The sequence below is a fragment of the Gigantopelta aegis genome, chromosome 4 (genome assembly GCF_016097555.1).
Source record: "Gigantopelta aegis isolate Gae_Host chromosome 4, Gae_host_genome, whole genome shotgun sequence".
Lineage (NCBI taxonomy): Eukaryota > Metazoa > Mollusca > Gastropoda > Neomphalida > Peltospiridae > Gigantopelta > Gigantopelta aegis.
This window is the reverse complement of record NC_054702.1, coordinates 48,429,342-48,444,750: the sequence shown is the minus strand read 5'-3', so window position 1 is coordinate 48,444,750 and position 15,409 is coordinate 48,429,342. Positions and strand designations below refer to the sequence as shown.

At 36.3% G+C, this 15,409-nt stretch overlaps 1 protein-coding gene across 1 annotated transcript in view; it reads right to left on the bottom strand.

Moving 5' to 3' along the window:
• The window catches only part of LOC121370648 (tRNA (guanine(37)-N1)-methyltransferase-like), a 46,024-nt gene extending 31,023 nt beyond the window's left edge, over positions 1-15,001 (bottom strand). The window contains exons 1-2 of the mRNA XM_041496026.1: positions 14,114-15,001; positions 10,829-11,017 (exon numbers count right to left, since the gene is read on the bottom strand). Coding sequence (XP_041351960.1) covers positions 10,829-11,017; positions 14,114-14,882 — 958 coding nt within the window. The 5' untranslated portion in view covers positions 14,883-15,001. The remainder of the gene's footprint in view (positions 1-10,828; positions 11,018-14,113) is intronic.
• Between the last annotated feature and the right edge of the window lie 408 nt (positions 15,002-15,409).

Sequence of the window (15,409 nt, the reverse complement as noted above, 5' to 3'; positions counted from 1 at the left end):
TTTAAAAATTAAGTGAAATTAAATCATGTTGCACTGAATTTTCTCACAAATAATTAGTATTTATGATTTAGGAATAAAAAGTGTAATATTTTTTTAATGTTATAAAACTTTCACAAAATTAAGGCAACTTATATGTGTAGGTTTGTCACAAACAATCTGTAGTGTCCGTAACCATCTAATAATTTTTGACATGATCAAAAGAATTCTACATCAAACTGAGGTTTAAAAGTCAGATGTACCGAAAAACTCTACAAAGTAATAGAAATGAGAAGTAGCTCAAGGATTTGAAAATAATACACACTGAACGTGGATTTGTAGTGTCTGTAAATGTAGTGTCCATAACCTTTCAAAAAGCATTATTATAAATTTTGATGAATTGGTCATTGTTATTTCATCTAATATTCACCCCTGAAAATAACAAAATTATGACTAGCAGGACATTCCTCATGCTGAAAATATATCTGAATTGTGTTGAGTGTTTAGCTAATTTTTAACTTGCATAACCAATTAAGTTCACAATGAGACATAACACTGAAGATAGGAAAGAAAGAAATGGTTTATTTAATGACACACTCATCACATTTTATTTACAGTTATATGGTGTCTGACATATGGTTAAGGACCACACAGATATTGAGGGAGGAAACCTGCTGTCGCCACTTCATGGGCTACTCTTTTTCAATTAGCATCAAAGGATCTTTTATATGCACCATCCCATAGACAGGATAGCACATACCATGGCCTTTGATGTATTAGTCGTGGTAACTCATGTAATTAAGAAAATGTCCACGGCAAATAAATAGTGCCCACAGCATTTTCCATGGCAATTTTTCTGTTAACAATTTTGCAACTCTGGACTGTAAGTAAATTTGAATGATTAGTTTGTTATTAGTGTTGTTTGCCAATATGTTGTAACATTTATTTACACCAGTGGCAGTATTCGTTGATTAATAGTGACATAACAGTTAACACACAAATGACTCGTGCACATTCAAGAACAATGGGGTTGTAAGGGGACGACAATTTATCATATACAGGGTAGTCAGTCTGCAGTTACGTGCCAGTTCAATCTTTATATTTTAATTATATTACATCAAATTGTCAAAATATATTTAATGTGATATAGAATTAAAATCTGTTAGGAAATCTGTCACCAAGACCAAATGCCTCCCTTTCAAGCCGAAGTAAATCGGTCAAGTTTGTTTCGTTTTTTTGGATTAGGCCATTCTGCACGTGAAAAGGGTAGCATATTTTGCAAATATAAATGACACAGACATTTTTATTAAACTATTGGAACAATCTCTCTAAATATATGTATGTATATTTACAAATATCTCATCATCAGGCTGAACATGACACATCAAGCGACTTGTAGGAGTGCATTAAAACATTTTACTAAAAATTAAACACCTGTAATGCACCACAGCCACGGTTAACAATGTATAAGCTGTCACTCCCCTGCAATCCAGTGGTCCCTTAAATGCACGTACTATGAACAGTAAACAAGAGTTCAATGACCTAGTTGATATTCGTTTAATGATTCAGATATTTAGTAATAACGGTGCAGTTATTGTTTTTAATCTGTTTTCAGTTCACAAAGTATATTTTATTTTTAACAATTTGGAAAAAATGCATCTTAAAAAAAAAATCCAATATAGTCCATGGCAAACAAAATGCTGCAGAGAATGAAAAACTCTGTGGCAATCTCCACGGCATTGCTGCGAGCAATTGCAAGGGTTGCACGGTACACTGGCTGGGAATCGATCCCAAATCGACCGTGCATCAAGCAAGCGCTTTACCACTGCATTGAAGATAGAACAGTGTTCAAAATAAGCACTTGTCCGTTTGTCCCGACAAGTAAAAATTTACTCGGACAAGCACAAGTTACCTTAGTGGTTATCCAGTGGACAAGTAATTTTTTTTTTTTACAAAGCAGTATCATAATTTTTAGCAATAATTGTACTTTAAAAAAACACAGAAATAGGCGGTGTCTCATCGCAAACTGTTATACAAATATTGTGGTTTGAGAGTTAAATAAACATGGTCTCGATAACATAATAGTCTTAGCTCGTGAATATTCGGAATACCTTGGAGTTGTGTTGTGTTCCAAATTCCCCACTCGGAACGTCTCGGCTGACATAAAAAAATTATTTGATCGACAAATTATATTTGATACCGTTTGTAGTTAAAAAAGAAAGAAAAAAAAGTTTATTGTTTTGTTGTTTAAGTTTAAAACAAAGTAGTTGTCTGTTTACCACAAATGTGAAAGTCAGTTTTCCTTTGATTTTTGTGAATTACTGATTACATCATCGGTAACGTGATAAAACAAAAACCTATTAGACGGGTTAATCTAAGATTGAAAACATTAGTTATCATTTATTATTTAAGTTATATTTACATATATCTCTGCAGTGAATTTTATGAAATAGTTATTAAAAAAATGTGTATTACAAAACAAAATTATGATCGATCAACAACTCCGTGAAAAGGCGGGATAAGCTCGATCACGTGGTTTATTGTTGATTTGTTATCAGAACAAGACTGAAATTAACTGGCCTGTTCGATATAAATAAAAATAAAAATATGGCTTGTTCTATATAAATAAAAATAAAAATATGGCTCGTCTCCCAACCATAGAGGTTGTGTCCATCCCCAACTCCAGATATCGTTCTTATGGGCCTAAACATGCATCTAGTCATAGACGTTGCATGGTACAAATGTGTCATTTGCCAAGCTTTGGTAATCACAAACTTAATTAATATTAAGAGTAAGTATTTCTGTGTTGAAGCAGTGCAATGTAGTATGTTTTAAAATGAATATTTAAAGGGAGGTCGGTGTTTTTTGTGTGTTTTTTACCATATCATGCATGTGCTGTTACTAGAACGCCTTCGTGTTTTCCGTGGAAAAGATTTTCCCATGTCTATTAACAGAGGAAGCCCTATGTGTTGCAAATGGCTCAACGACCAACGCATCCTTTAAATGATTGTTTTGGCCTATCCATCAACTTGTTTGATGATGAAAACACACCCCACCTACCAAGCCAAGTGCTTATAAATTACTTTTTCCATATTTAATAGTGAACAGAATACAACAAAGACTTTTAGCTCAATTAAACCCCTAAAAACTATTTGGGCCAGTGGTTTAGGCTACTGTTTAGAGATTCACTGCATCATGTAAACTTGTACGTACATGTATATTGTAACAGTACATGACTAATAAAGGACAACAGTAACATTATTTTAACATTTGGTGATGGGTACATTTTCATTTATGATAGGTCATTTCGACAAGCACTGCCAAACAATTATTTCCAGGCCTTCAGCTGAGAGTTAAAGTTGAAAACCAGTGTTCTGAAGGGAATGTGCTTGAACAATTTATTTGGTCTTCTTTGAATCCTAATCAAAAACACTTAACTTTTTTCAAGCTGAAACTATGTCGACTGTAAAAAACAATTCTACAATTTGTTGCAGTCACCTGAGTCACAAAATTACATGCAATCTGAAATGAAGTGGATAAGCGAATTGCTTTTAAAAGAAAAGCCAAGGGCTTTAACTCTACTTTCTGAATCCACCTTCTGCCCTACATAAACTGACTATCAAAAGAAAGTATACCAATTATTTTTATTATAAATAAACACAATACACGTTCATGGAAGGTTAGATAGGTTCCAGTATTGTTCGTTATAATGCAGTCAATGACGAATAGTCGCACATTGCTGCATTTGGGCGATGCCGCACGTGCAAAATGAGTTTATTCATCAAATTTATACTGCACGAGAAACATGATACTTGTGCACATAAGGGTATAAAAAAGGGTGCCATTGCTTAGAATATGCCTCAATCAACAGTAAAACTCCAGAGAACATGGCAAGGCTAACTGCTGAAGAAAGAGAGAGAGCTATTGGTATGGTGCAGGTGGGTGCGAGTTATGCCCATGTGGCAAGAATCCTGAATTGCACAAAATTGACGATCACCAGGTTAATACAGCGTTACAGGGTGACTGACAGGACTGCAGACAGACCACGAAGTGGAAGACCCCGCGTCACAACAGCCAACAAGGACCGCCATCTCCGCATCTTACACTTACGTAACAGATTCCTCACTGTGACGTCATCTGCAGTGACTGGCCTTGGACATGTCATCAGTCGTCACACTGTACGTCGTCGACTACGACAGCATGGTATCAGGGCCTATCGACCATTCAGAGGGATGACACTGACGAGGCAACATTGACTTCGACGTTTATGTTGGGCACGTTAGTTTCAACGTTGGCAACATCAGCACTGGCAACGTGTACTCTTTTCTGATGAGAGCAGGTTCCAGTTATTCATAGCTGATGGCAGGAATCAGATATACCGACGTGCAGGAGAGAGAACAGCTCCGTGCTGTGTTCAGGAGACTGAAACTGTTTGGTGGTGGAACTGTGATGGTTTGGGGTGGTATCTGTGCCAACAGCGGACAGACCTTATTGTCATTGACTGAAATCTTAACGCACATCAACCAGATTTTACGTCCCGTCCTGTTACCGTTCTTGCAACACCATCCTAGACTCGTTTCAACAGGACAATGCCAGACCTCACACAGCTCGTGTGGTGCAACAGTTCTTCACCGCAAACAACGTCAATGTTTTGCCATGGCCAGCTCGTTCACCTGACCTGTCACCGATAGAACATTTGTGGGATCATCTTGGCCAGCGAATTCGACGTCATCCTAACCCTCCAATGAACAGGGATCAGTTGGTACAGTACCTGATGTCGTCATTAGGCGCTTAACAAACTCTGTCCGACGTCGGGTCCATGCTTGCATACTTGCACATGGTGGACATACACGCTACTGAAACATGTTCTTTGTGGTCAAATTTATTCACCTTCATTATGAGTGGTCCTTTATGAAATCGCACATTTCACCCCTAGTGCACTGTGATATTATCATTTTATGGGTTTTATTGAGTATACGATACTTTTGACTTTGTTAATCTGTCATGGCAATTAGAGCTTGGCGGTATACCATATATACCATTCGGTATCGGTATTATGTCAATACCGATTTACCGTACCAAGCAAATTTCAAAATACCAAATTTCAGTATTGAAAATATTTCCCGGAAAGCACTAATAATATACTAGTATCTGACAAACACAAAATGGGTTGATATAAATCAGACGAGAGCCTTGTGTATGGAATTTAATTGTATTTAGATGAAATTAGCAGGTGAGCCATAACACAGGCATGCATTTAAAGCCGAGTATACCGAAAATAGCGCTCAATATCGGTATCGTGTCAAGACCGAATACCGTACCGATACCAAGGTAAATCACCCCAAAAATACTGATATTGATACCGGACCTCAGATTTCAATACCACCAAGCTCTAATGGCAGTTTATTTTGATGAAACACATCTACAGGTTGTATGTATAACAACTTTCATTGGCAAAATAGTTTGACTGTCAGCATCATGAATCTGGGTCACAACTGCCCAGTATTACTCGCCCAGGGGACTAGCGCCATTTAAATTGTACTCGCCCGAAGGGATTTTTACTCACCTGGGGCGAGGGAGCGAGTGTTAGATACTATCTCTGTGAATATGATATATTTTTGCAAATTACCATTTTATTACATTTGTTTTTAGAGTTACGGTGAAATCTGAGGAGAAAAAAAAACTTTTTTTACCAAATCTTTTCAAAAATGTACTTTTAATTAACAAGTTATATATAGTAAACGAATTAAGTTACACTGAAACATAATACAAGTAGCAAGCTTGATACCGGTACCGGTTATGGACGCTACCAGATGTCACATCTGGCCATGAATAGTAGATTTGTAGCTGATAAAATGGAAACTATTAAATCATCTCAAACATTTAAAAACTGTATTTTTTAAATGTTGGAAATGTTATTTGTTTTGTTTCAAACCTTTGATAGTTATATTCAAAGCTGAATGATTTTGTTAAAATTTATGATTTTACCACAGAGTTTTAAAAAGGTTACTGTTTACTTATTTTTGGACCCATGTGGAAGTGAATGGTGCCCTTTGTTGTAAAAAAAAAGCTGTATATAACAAGTTGTCAACAATGCTATAAAATATACCTAGAATCAGGGTTGAAAATTAGCAGTCGCCCAGTCGTCCGTGGCAACCTTTATTGGCTACAGGCGACTAAGAATTTTACAAAAGTAGTCCGTTGGACGACCATCTATTTTAGGATCTGGGGAGTATGGTACCAGCTAAAAATGAAATGCACTGAAACGGAATCGAATTACCAATGTGACAAAAGCGCCTCTGCTTGCGCGAACTACAGACGATATAAAACATGTTCTATATTTTGATAACGCCAGACTAACCAAACTCAGTCTCAGCTTCTACGATTTTTGTGTGGGGCTGTAAACAAAAATAGCTCAAAACGTATTGCAGACACTTGAATTGTTTTTTTTGTTTGTTTTTTTTAAATGTCAGCTTATTGGAATGGACACGTCATAATTATCTAACAGACCTTTTTGACATTATTAAATGTTATGGTACAAATTAATCATATTTAATTAGCTTACTAGTATTTTAGTCTGGGACAAAATCAAAATTTATCTGGTAGTTTTAACTCACACAAACAATGAAAATTCCATTACTACAAGAATTATTCCAAAAGTTAATTAATTGGCATATCAATATAAAATTCATATTAAAACATATTAATTTATTAAATTGTAAACCCATAACTTGTGAAATAACCTTTTTTGAAGTTTAGTGCAAATATCTCTGCACAATGCATAGTCGAATAGGTATTTGAAAAAAATAGTGGATGATTCTATCAATCTTTATTTAGTGCAGAGCTTGACCTTAGTGCTAGCCCAGGGTGTTTTGGCTACCAAATGTTTGCTCAGGCTACCAGATGTCTAAACCTGGTAGTCCACCAGACTACTATATGAAGAGTTTAGGCGCAAAACGCAACATATCCATTTTTCATTTTCAGTAAAAGTGATTTTTTTAATCGGCATATATTGTGTTTTGATAAAAAAAAAAACGGGATTTACCCAATACAATTTCATAAGGATCAATCTCGTTTTGCAGCCAATCAGTGGGCCTACGATTAGCCCTTACTGACATACAATAATGGCTTTAACTAAAAACTAGAAAGAAAATGGTTTATATAGCATTTGCGCCTGAACTCTTCATATATTTGTTTTACACATGCAGTTACTCTGCAATGTACAGGTGTGTATTTCACGGTATATTTCTCATGATTTAAAAAAACCCTAAAATATGTTTAAATAAAAAAAAATAAATGATTTTAATACTTTCTCTCATGTTTTATAAAGTACATGTCTTAAAATTATGGGGGCTATACCCACGTTTACTGGGGGCTACCAGATTTTATAACCTGGTAGCCTGGTTGGCTACCGCTGAAAAACGTTAGGGTCAAGGCCTGTAGCGCCTTGTCTATAGGAGGACAGCCACTCCTGAAAAAATCCTTTACTGAAAAGTTCATCCATCTTGCATCGCCATAAAGAGGACTGCATGCTACTCCCAGACTAATTTACCAAAACACGGGCATTTCAACCTTTTACGGCTTTAGTCTCTTTGTACTGCATTCTAGATTACTTCAGAGACAATGCAACACTCATAAGATACCAAAACACGGGCATTTCTATCTTTTACGGCTTTAGTCTCTTTGTACTGCATTCTAGATTACTTCAGAGACAATGCAACACTCATAAGATACCAAAACACGGGCATTTCTATCTTTTACGGCTTTAGTCTCTTTGTACTGCATTCTAGATTACTTCAGAGACAATGCAACGCTCGTCAGATACCAAAACACTGGCATTTCTATCTTTTACGGCTTTAGTCTCTTTGTACTGCATTCTAGATTACTTCAGAGACAATGCAACGCTCGTCAGATACCAAAACTGTAAACTCATTTCATAAAAATGATACGACAGGCAAGCTCGTTTAATATTCTATATATAATGGATTTCTTTTTCAAAAAATGTTATTTGGGTTGGTATGGGTTTAAAACTTAATGTTTTTTTAAAATATGAATTTGAACTTTATTCATTATGAAGTTGCATGCCAATTCATCATTTTCCTTTTGATGCAAACTGACTCTATACATGGCAATTATAATACATGGTTATTATTCAACAAAGAAAATTCTAGTTTTGATTTTCGCTGTGCTGTTAAATTGGAGGGCTAGTTGAATTTGAGAAGGGTCAGTAAGATTTTTCTTCCAACTGGCCCTGCTGGCTACCATGGTATTCATGTTAATTTTCAACCCTGTAGAATATTCAATCAACTGATTTTGGCTAACCACAGTCATTTTTGAAGAGGCTAATGTCTGATAAATGGAAACGTATAAACAAAATTACTGCTATTTTCATATTTAGCTGGGCTTCTCACACTTCTGAAATGGCCATCACATATTTTCATACAGTTTAGACATCAGGCGTATAACTAAAAATCATAGTCCCTCGATTTGGTAGTTAAACCTAAAAATTCCAGGTCTGGCTCATGGACTATACTTGTCAGGTCATAACATTGTAAAGAATATAAAACAGATACTAAACAGGTATGAAAGATAAAAATCAGTGAAACATTTAGGGTCTATTCCAGATAGATGCATATATATACACTGAACAAAAAAAGAAACTTCCGATTTGTACATATAGTATTTGTTGTGTTAAAGAATTCATTGTGTAATGAAATTATATAGGTAGTATTAGTCGTGAGCTGTATTATCAGGATTCATGAATTTTATCAATTATTTTTGCACTGTTAATCGTCGACAATATGAAATTCAATTTGCACATGCATGCATGGTTCGACATGTAGTATTCAGTCAATTTGTTTTACTTGTCTTACTGACATTGTTGTCAAGTGAATGAAAACACTTAAAAATTTGTAAAAAAAAATAACGTTTTTTACATTGTAGCATTTTTAGTAATTTATACGAACGGGCGATTGGCATGCTTCATGCTGGCATGTCGACAGAAGACGCTGCAAGGCATGTTGAGAGTTCTAGTCGAGCGATACGAAATCTTCGTGTAAGATTTCGAACGACAGGAAGCACCAACAACTTGCCACGTCGTGGACGTCCGCGTGTTACAATGCGTGGTCAAGACTGCTATATCATGAACACGCATTTGCGCAATCGATTCCAAACTGCCACTGCTACTGCTGCTAACACACCTGGGCTTCATAATAACCGAATCAGTGGGCAAACTGTTCGTAATCGTCTGCAGAAGAACGGTTTACATGCACGACGTCCTTACGTCGGGTGCGTTTTAACACAACGTCATCGTCTAAATTGTCTTAATTGGGCACGTGTACACACTCGTTGGATACGGTGACGCTGGAATACCGTTCTTTTTTCGGATGAATCCAGATTTTCTTTACGTGGTGATGGCAGGGTGCGCGTCTACCGTAGGAGAAATGAACGCTATGCTGACTGCTGTGTTCTTGAACGAGATCGTTTTGGGGGTGGGGGTTGTGTCATGGTCTGCAGCCATTGCCCATGGTTATTGTTCACCACTAGTCGTCATTGATGGCAATTTAAATGCTCAACGTGACCGCGATGACATTCTCGCTCATCACGTCATTCCTCTGTTCCATAACAACGCCAACATCTCGATTTTTCAGCATGATAATGCCACCTCTCATACAACTAGAGACACTGTAAATTTTCTTAGGACAAATAACATTGATTTCATTGATGACTGGCCCGCTAAAAGTCCTGATCTTAACCCCATCGAGCATGTCTGGGATAATCTGGACAGACGATTGAGGCGTCGTCCCAACCCACCCGGTAACGTCAACGAACTTCGCCAAGCACTCATTCAGGAATGGAACAATATTCCACAGGCAGAAATCAACACTTTAGTCAATTCTATGCGCCTGCGATGCACTGCAGTGGTCAATTAAAGTGGGTGGGGTTTTTTTTAACCCCTACCAAACTTGGTCAAAATTTCTCCCAGTTTCTGTTAACCTATGGCCATGATTTTTGCACCAAACGATGCATCATGAAACACTCTTTAAACGCATATATAACAATTATTCCCCCGGTTTGTTTTCATCAAGGTATGTTCAAGCAAAGTTAGCGGAAGTTTCTTATTTTGTTCAGTATATATATATATATATAAAATATAGTCTTAATAATTCTCATCAATTCCCAACACGCAAACATACATGCAAATGCACATACACAACAATATTAAAGTCACAGACCCTAGTGTTAACCCATGAAAATGGATACTAAGTTTGGCTAATTAATCCAAAAACACCAGGATGACTAGAAACACTCTGGATATTTGGAAACAGATAATCTAAACAATAAAATGCAAGTAATGTCTAACTTAAGTTGAATTCAATGATCAAAAATGGTTCTAATAGTGAAAAATACATTGTAGTGTTTAAAAACCAGGTCTGTCAAAAGGAGAGGTACATGTATGTGGCCTTTAATGACATAAACAAATTAAACAAACCATATATGAAGACTATTTGGTTATAGCATTTCTGGAAGCAGAGAACAAGATTTGTTTAAAATTGGCCCATAGGATTTTAAGAATGACCAAATTCACAAATTTGATTTTCCATGTGCCAATAAAGCTTACCACAAAATTTTGTTGAAATTGGTCAAGTAGTGTTGGAGAAGCAGACGAAAATGTTAAAAATGTATGCACAACTGACGATGAAGGTAAAAACCATATTGTAATAGGTCACTTATTAAACTCAAGTGACCTAAAAATTAACATAATTCAAATCAAGCTTTTAGTTTGATTCATTCTGTTTAGCAAAGACATTTTAGGACCATCTTAAACTCTATATTAGATGTTTTTAATTACCAAGTCTGGGATTCCAATACACTTTGGAGAAATCAAATTTGAATACACATCCATTTTCTCTGGCCTGTGTTATGTAGTTGTCTTCCCCTGCTAGCAGCTCCATCTGGAAGTTGCGGAAGGTGTTGTCGATGATGTTCAGTTTGTTGACAACTGTACGAATACCTGGAGTCTTGTCTAGTATCACCTCACCTGCAAAACATTTGTCACTACACTGACTGCATGTCCAGGATAACATGCTATATTCAAACATGTACTCTGTATACGTAACCAAATTCCTCACTATTAATCACTTTTGATAGGCATTCTGTGTGACTTTTAAATACATATCCACATTTATTAGCCATATGATTCAACATAACCAAGTTAATAATAATCATATGAAGCACACGTTTAATAACAAGTGTAAAGACGTAATTTTGGGAAGCAACGTCAACATTTTTAGGGGGGAGTATACCCTATGTTTTCCTTAGAAATTCTGGTGTTTGGTGCCCTCGATGAGAGTCCGACACACAGACTCAGTCAGGGACTGCTTAGATCCTGTTACAAATTTTCCTACACGAGTGCATACTCACTGTTCTTTAACATTTAGTCAATTAAATGTTAATTGCATGTACATTTAATACATCAATTTAGTTGGGAAACAAATGCTAAGTTTGTAATACGAATCGCTACTAAACTGGTGGAAAAAACGACTGTGCGGTGGGAATTCCCTGACCTTGTTTTATGTCACACATGTGTTGCGCAAGCTCACATAGATAAAGCGAAAACTAACTTTACAAAGAGTCTACTTAGCCATTTTAGTCACATGCCATATCGTAATGTTCTAAAGAGCTTTTTCTCGATCCTTCAACATTTTTGGCAATTTACTTCACGGAACTGAAATGAAATATCATGCTTTACAAATAAAGGCCTAATTTCTTAAGTCTTCAAACAGGAGGGGCGTTTATTCAAAGATGTGGGCCTACTTCAAATACTGCCCAAGTTCAGCCAGCAAATATTTCGCTAACGTTTGCAAACTATATGATATAATAATCATGTGAAATGAAAGTTCGGTTTCGTGATTTTATCGACACGCAGAGTATGACAGATATTTTGAAAAGTCACTAGCCACAGGGCTAGTGGGTTTGTGAAAACCACTAGCCCAAATTCCTGATCAAATATAACTGGATTTTTATATAATTTTTGTAATATTACACATTTACGAGTATAACAGTAAAATAAAACAAACGCTTAAATCATGTTGTAACTTCTAAACCCACGATCATAATCATTAAACTTAAATGAGGGTACGACAGTGTGACACACGGTAATATATGGTTCAGTGTATTCGGTAGTGGGTTATACATTTAGGGCCCTACTATTGTCCGAACCAAATTGTTAAGAACTACGAAAAATTACTCTCCTACCTTTAATTGCCGTTAGATTTCCTCCAAAGTTTGTCCAGACACAAATCGCAAAAAAACCACTACAAATATACAGATTCCCCACTCAAGACTGCAACGATGTCGCCGATATCGTCTTTGCTGAGATTGCATAGGGAAAAATACATGCAGTTTTCTGCCGTCTGCCATGTTGCTTTTTTATGGAATGCTCTTCAAGAGGGGTGAAAGCCTCCAAAGTATGTGACACAATTAATATGAAATCAATGATATCTAGTGGTATCATTTAAAAAAAATTAATAATAATAATATGACGTCATCGCGTTTGCTTTTATATCATAACATGTTATGACGTTGTTAGATTAAGACCTATCCTTTCAGCCCTCTTCAAGAATATTCCATAAAAAGTCAAAATAGCAGCTGATACGAAATTACATGCTTTTTTCCCTATGCGCTCTCAGTGAAGTCGATATAGGTGACATAGTTATCATCTGGTATGTGGAATCTGTGTCTATGTAATGGTTTTTTCAAGATTTCTATCTGGACAGACTTTGGAGGAAACCTAACGGCAATTAAAGGTAGGAGAGTAATTTTTCGTAGTTGTTAACAATTTGGTTCGGACAATAGTTATGTTGCCAGGAACGGTGATGCCAATTGCTCAAATACAGGGCATTATCCTGTGTCAGACCGATATCAAACGAATATAACGGCGACATCTAATCTGTTGTTAATTGATGAACAAAAAAGGTATCATCTTGTATCGGTAGCTGTGACGCATTATCCAGACCGCTACACGTAATAGGCCAAGCAGAGTCATTGCATGTGTAGTTACCATTATAGTAAATTGTTTTCCTGATTGCTGATAACCACATGTCAGCAAAGTGTTAAATTAGAAAACAATAGGTAAATAAAACAAACACTGAAATTCAAAGCATGACTGGGGTTTACTTGATTGAGATTAACCTGTCGTCGCGATTGGTGATTTCCAAGTTCTTAGCCTAAAACATATGTGCGAGATGAACTACCACATGATGTGTCCAACCAATCAAAACATGCATGTCATTAGACTTATTTCCTGTGCCAGAAACTTGAAAGAGAAAAGTAAACAATGCATGCTGTAACTGTGGCGATGTAGAGATAGCATGTTACTGCAGTTTGCAGACATAGTTCAAGTGGATTATTATTATATACTGATTGTGTTGTTGATATTATTCGATGACAAACGTCACAATTAAATTTATTAAACGAAATTTCAGCCGGGAGAAAAAGAAAGAAAAAAACACAATCGAGCAATAAGGAGGGGGGTGGAAACAACTAGCCCTGCGGGCTAGTGGTTTTGCATTTCTCACTAGCCCGAACTTAAAAAGCACTAGCCACGGGCGTCGGTCTAGCGGATTTGTCGAACCCTGCGACACAGTACCGAAAACTATTGTTTAAGTGAAATACAGGGGCCTGACATGCACACACTGTACATAGAGGATGGAGAAAGAACAAAAGAGAGAGGGTGGTGGGGGTCAGTTATAATTTTCTTACTTGCACAACCAATTGAAGTCTGTTAACTGCTTCGCGGCCTTGGCTAAGTTTTGGTGGACAATGCTTGCTGCAAACTACGGAATTACAAAAAGGGTAAAGAGGCAGTTTGTGTTCAGAAATTTCAGTTGCTCGGCGGACGACTAAATTGTAAATTTTACTCGTCCATGCGGACAAGTACTTTTGGCCAGACCTTATATATATATATATATATATATTATATATATATATATAATATATATATATATATATATATAATAATATATTATATATATATATATATATATATTATATATATATATATATATATATATATATATATATATATATATATATATATATTATATATATATATATATATGTGAATGGGACCTACCGATCAAGAACTTGTAGTCTTCAACCTGTGGCTTCAGATTTAGGTGAGCAATGTGACCAATTACACTGAAACCGGATACATTTTCTGCATCGTCTGGCAAAACAGCCCTTAATACATCAGGGATGCTCCAGTTCTCATATTTCAGATCAAGTGTAAAATATGCTAATTTCTCCATCTCCACACCATGCTTGATCAACATGCTTTTGACTTGTTCTGGAAGGTCACCAATACAAGAACACTTTGCTGGACTCAAGAGAAGCAGCCGGCTGGAAGCTTTATCTGGATCACATTCGGACAGTACTGCAACTGGCTTAACTTTAGGCATTTTTAAAAAATAAGATTTCATATGCCTTGAGATATCTTTTATAGATTTTACTGGAATTCTTAGTGCTGGTATGAGAACAGTCTTTCCGAAGGCATTCTGATCCAACTTCGTCATTCCCCTAACAGCTTCTGGTGGGCACACATCTGCCGTCTCGCACTTCCCCGACATAACTGATTTCACTAAATGTGGTAGTAATTGTATATATCTACTGAAAAACCTGACCAAATTAAAAAATGCTCTTAAATTAATTTCAGCTTTGCCACCATCGATGTCGATTCTACATTTCACCAGCCTCTTCAGTGGCGCAATTCTAAACTGATTTGGGGGACATCTGCCGAACTCTACATTTACATGACATTTGTTCTGAAAGAAACGTTTTACACCATTTAATGTATATAATCCTATTCCTAAAACAGGCTGTTGAAAAATCAAACGAAGGATCATTACAAAATAACAAATAATTAACACGTTAAAACAATCCACTTCCGTAATAGACTAATGATGATATTTTTCCACAAAGAGTAGGAAAGAACACTAGACTAACGAGAGTTATTTCCCTTTATAAAGATTCCACAGATGTCATCTGCCATTGAAACCCATGTTAAACTGCCCAACTTCAAGCGAAGATTGCCCATAAAACGGGTTCTCGTTGGCACTAACAACATACACCATTGCGAACATACATTATATTAGCATTTATTTTCACTCCAAAATTGAGAACATTTCCGTCTCAGTTTTTTGCTATATGACCGCATCTGGCTGTAGTACCGGTCCGAACAGGTGGTTCATTAACCGATTCACTACGGCTGTCACTTGTGCTATATACCCATGTCCCAAAAGGTCGATGCCCAATATTACAAAATAACATGGGCAAAATACAGCCAGAAGGCTTACCATTAAACATACATATTGTTTTAATTCTTCACCATTTCCTAGAAGTGAATATGTGAACCATAACATTTGTCACAATT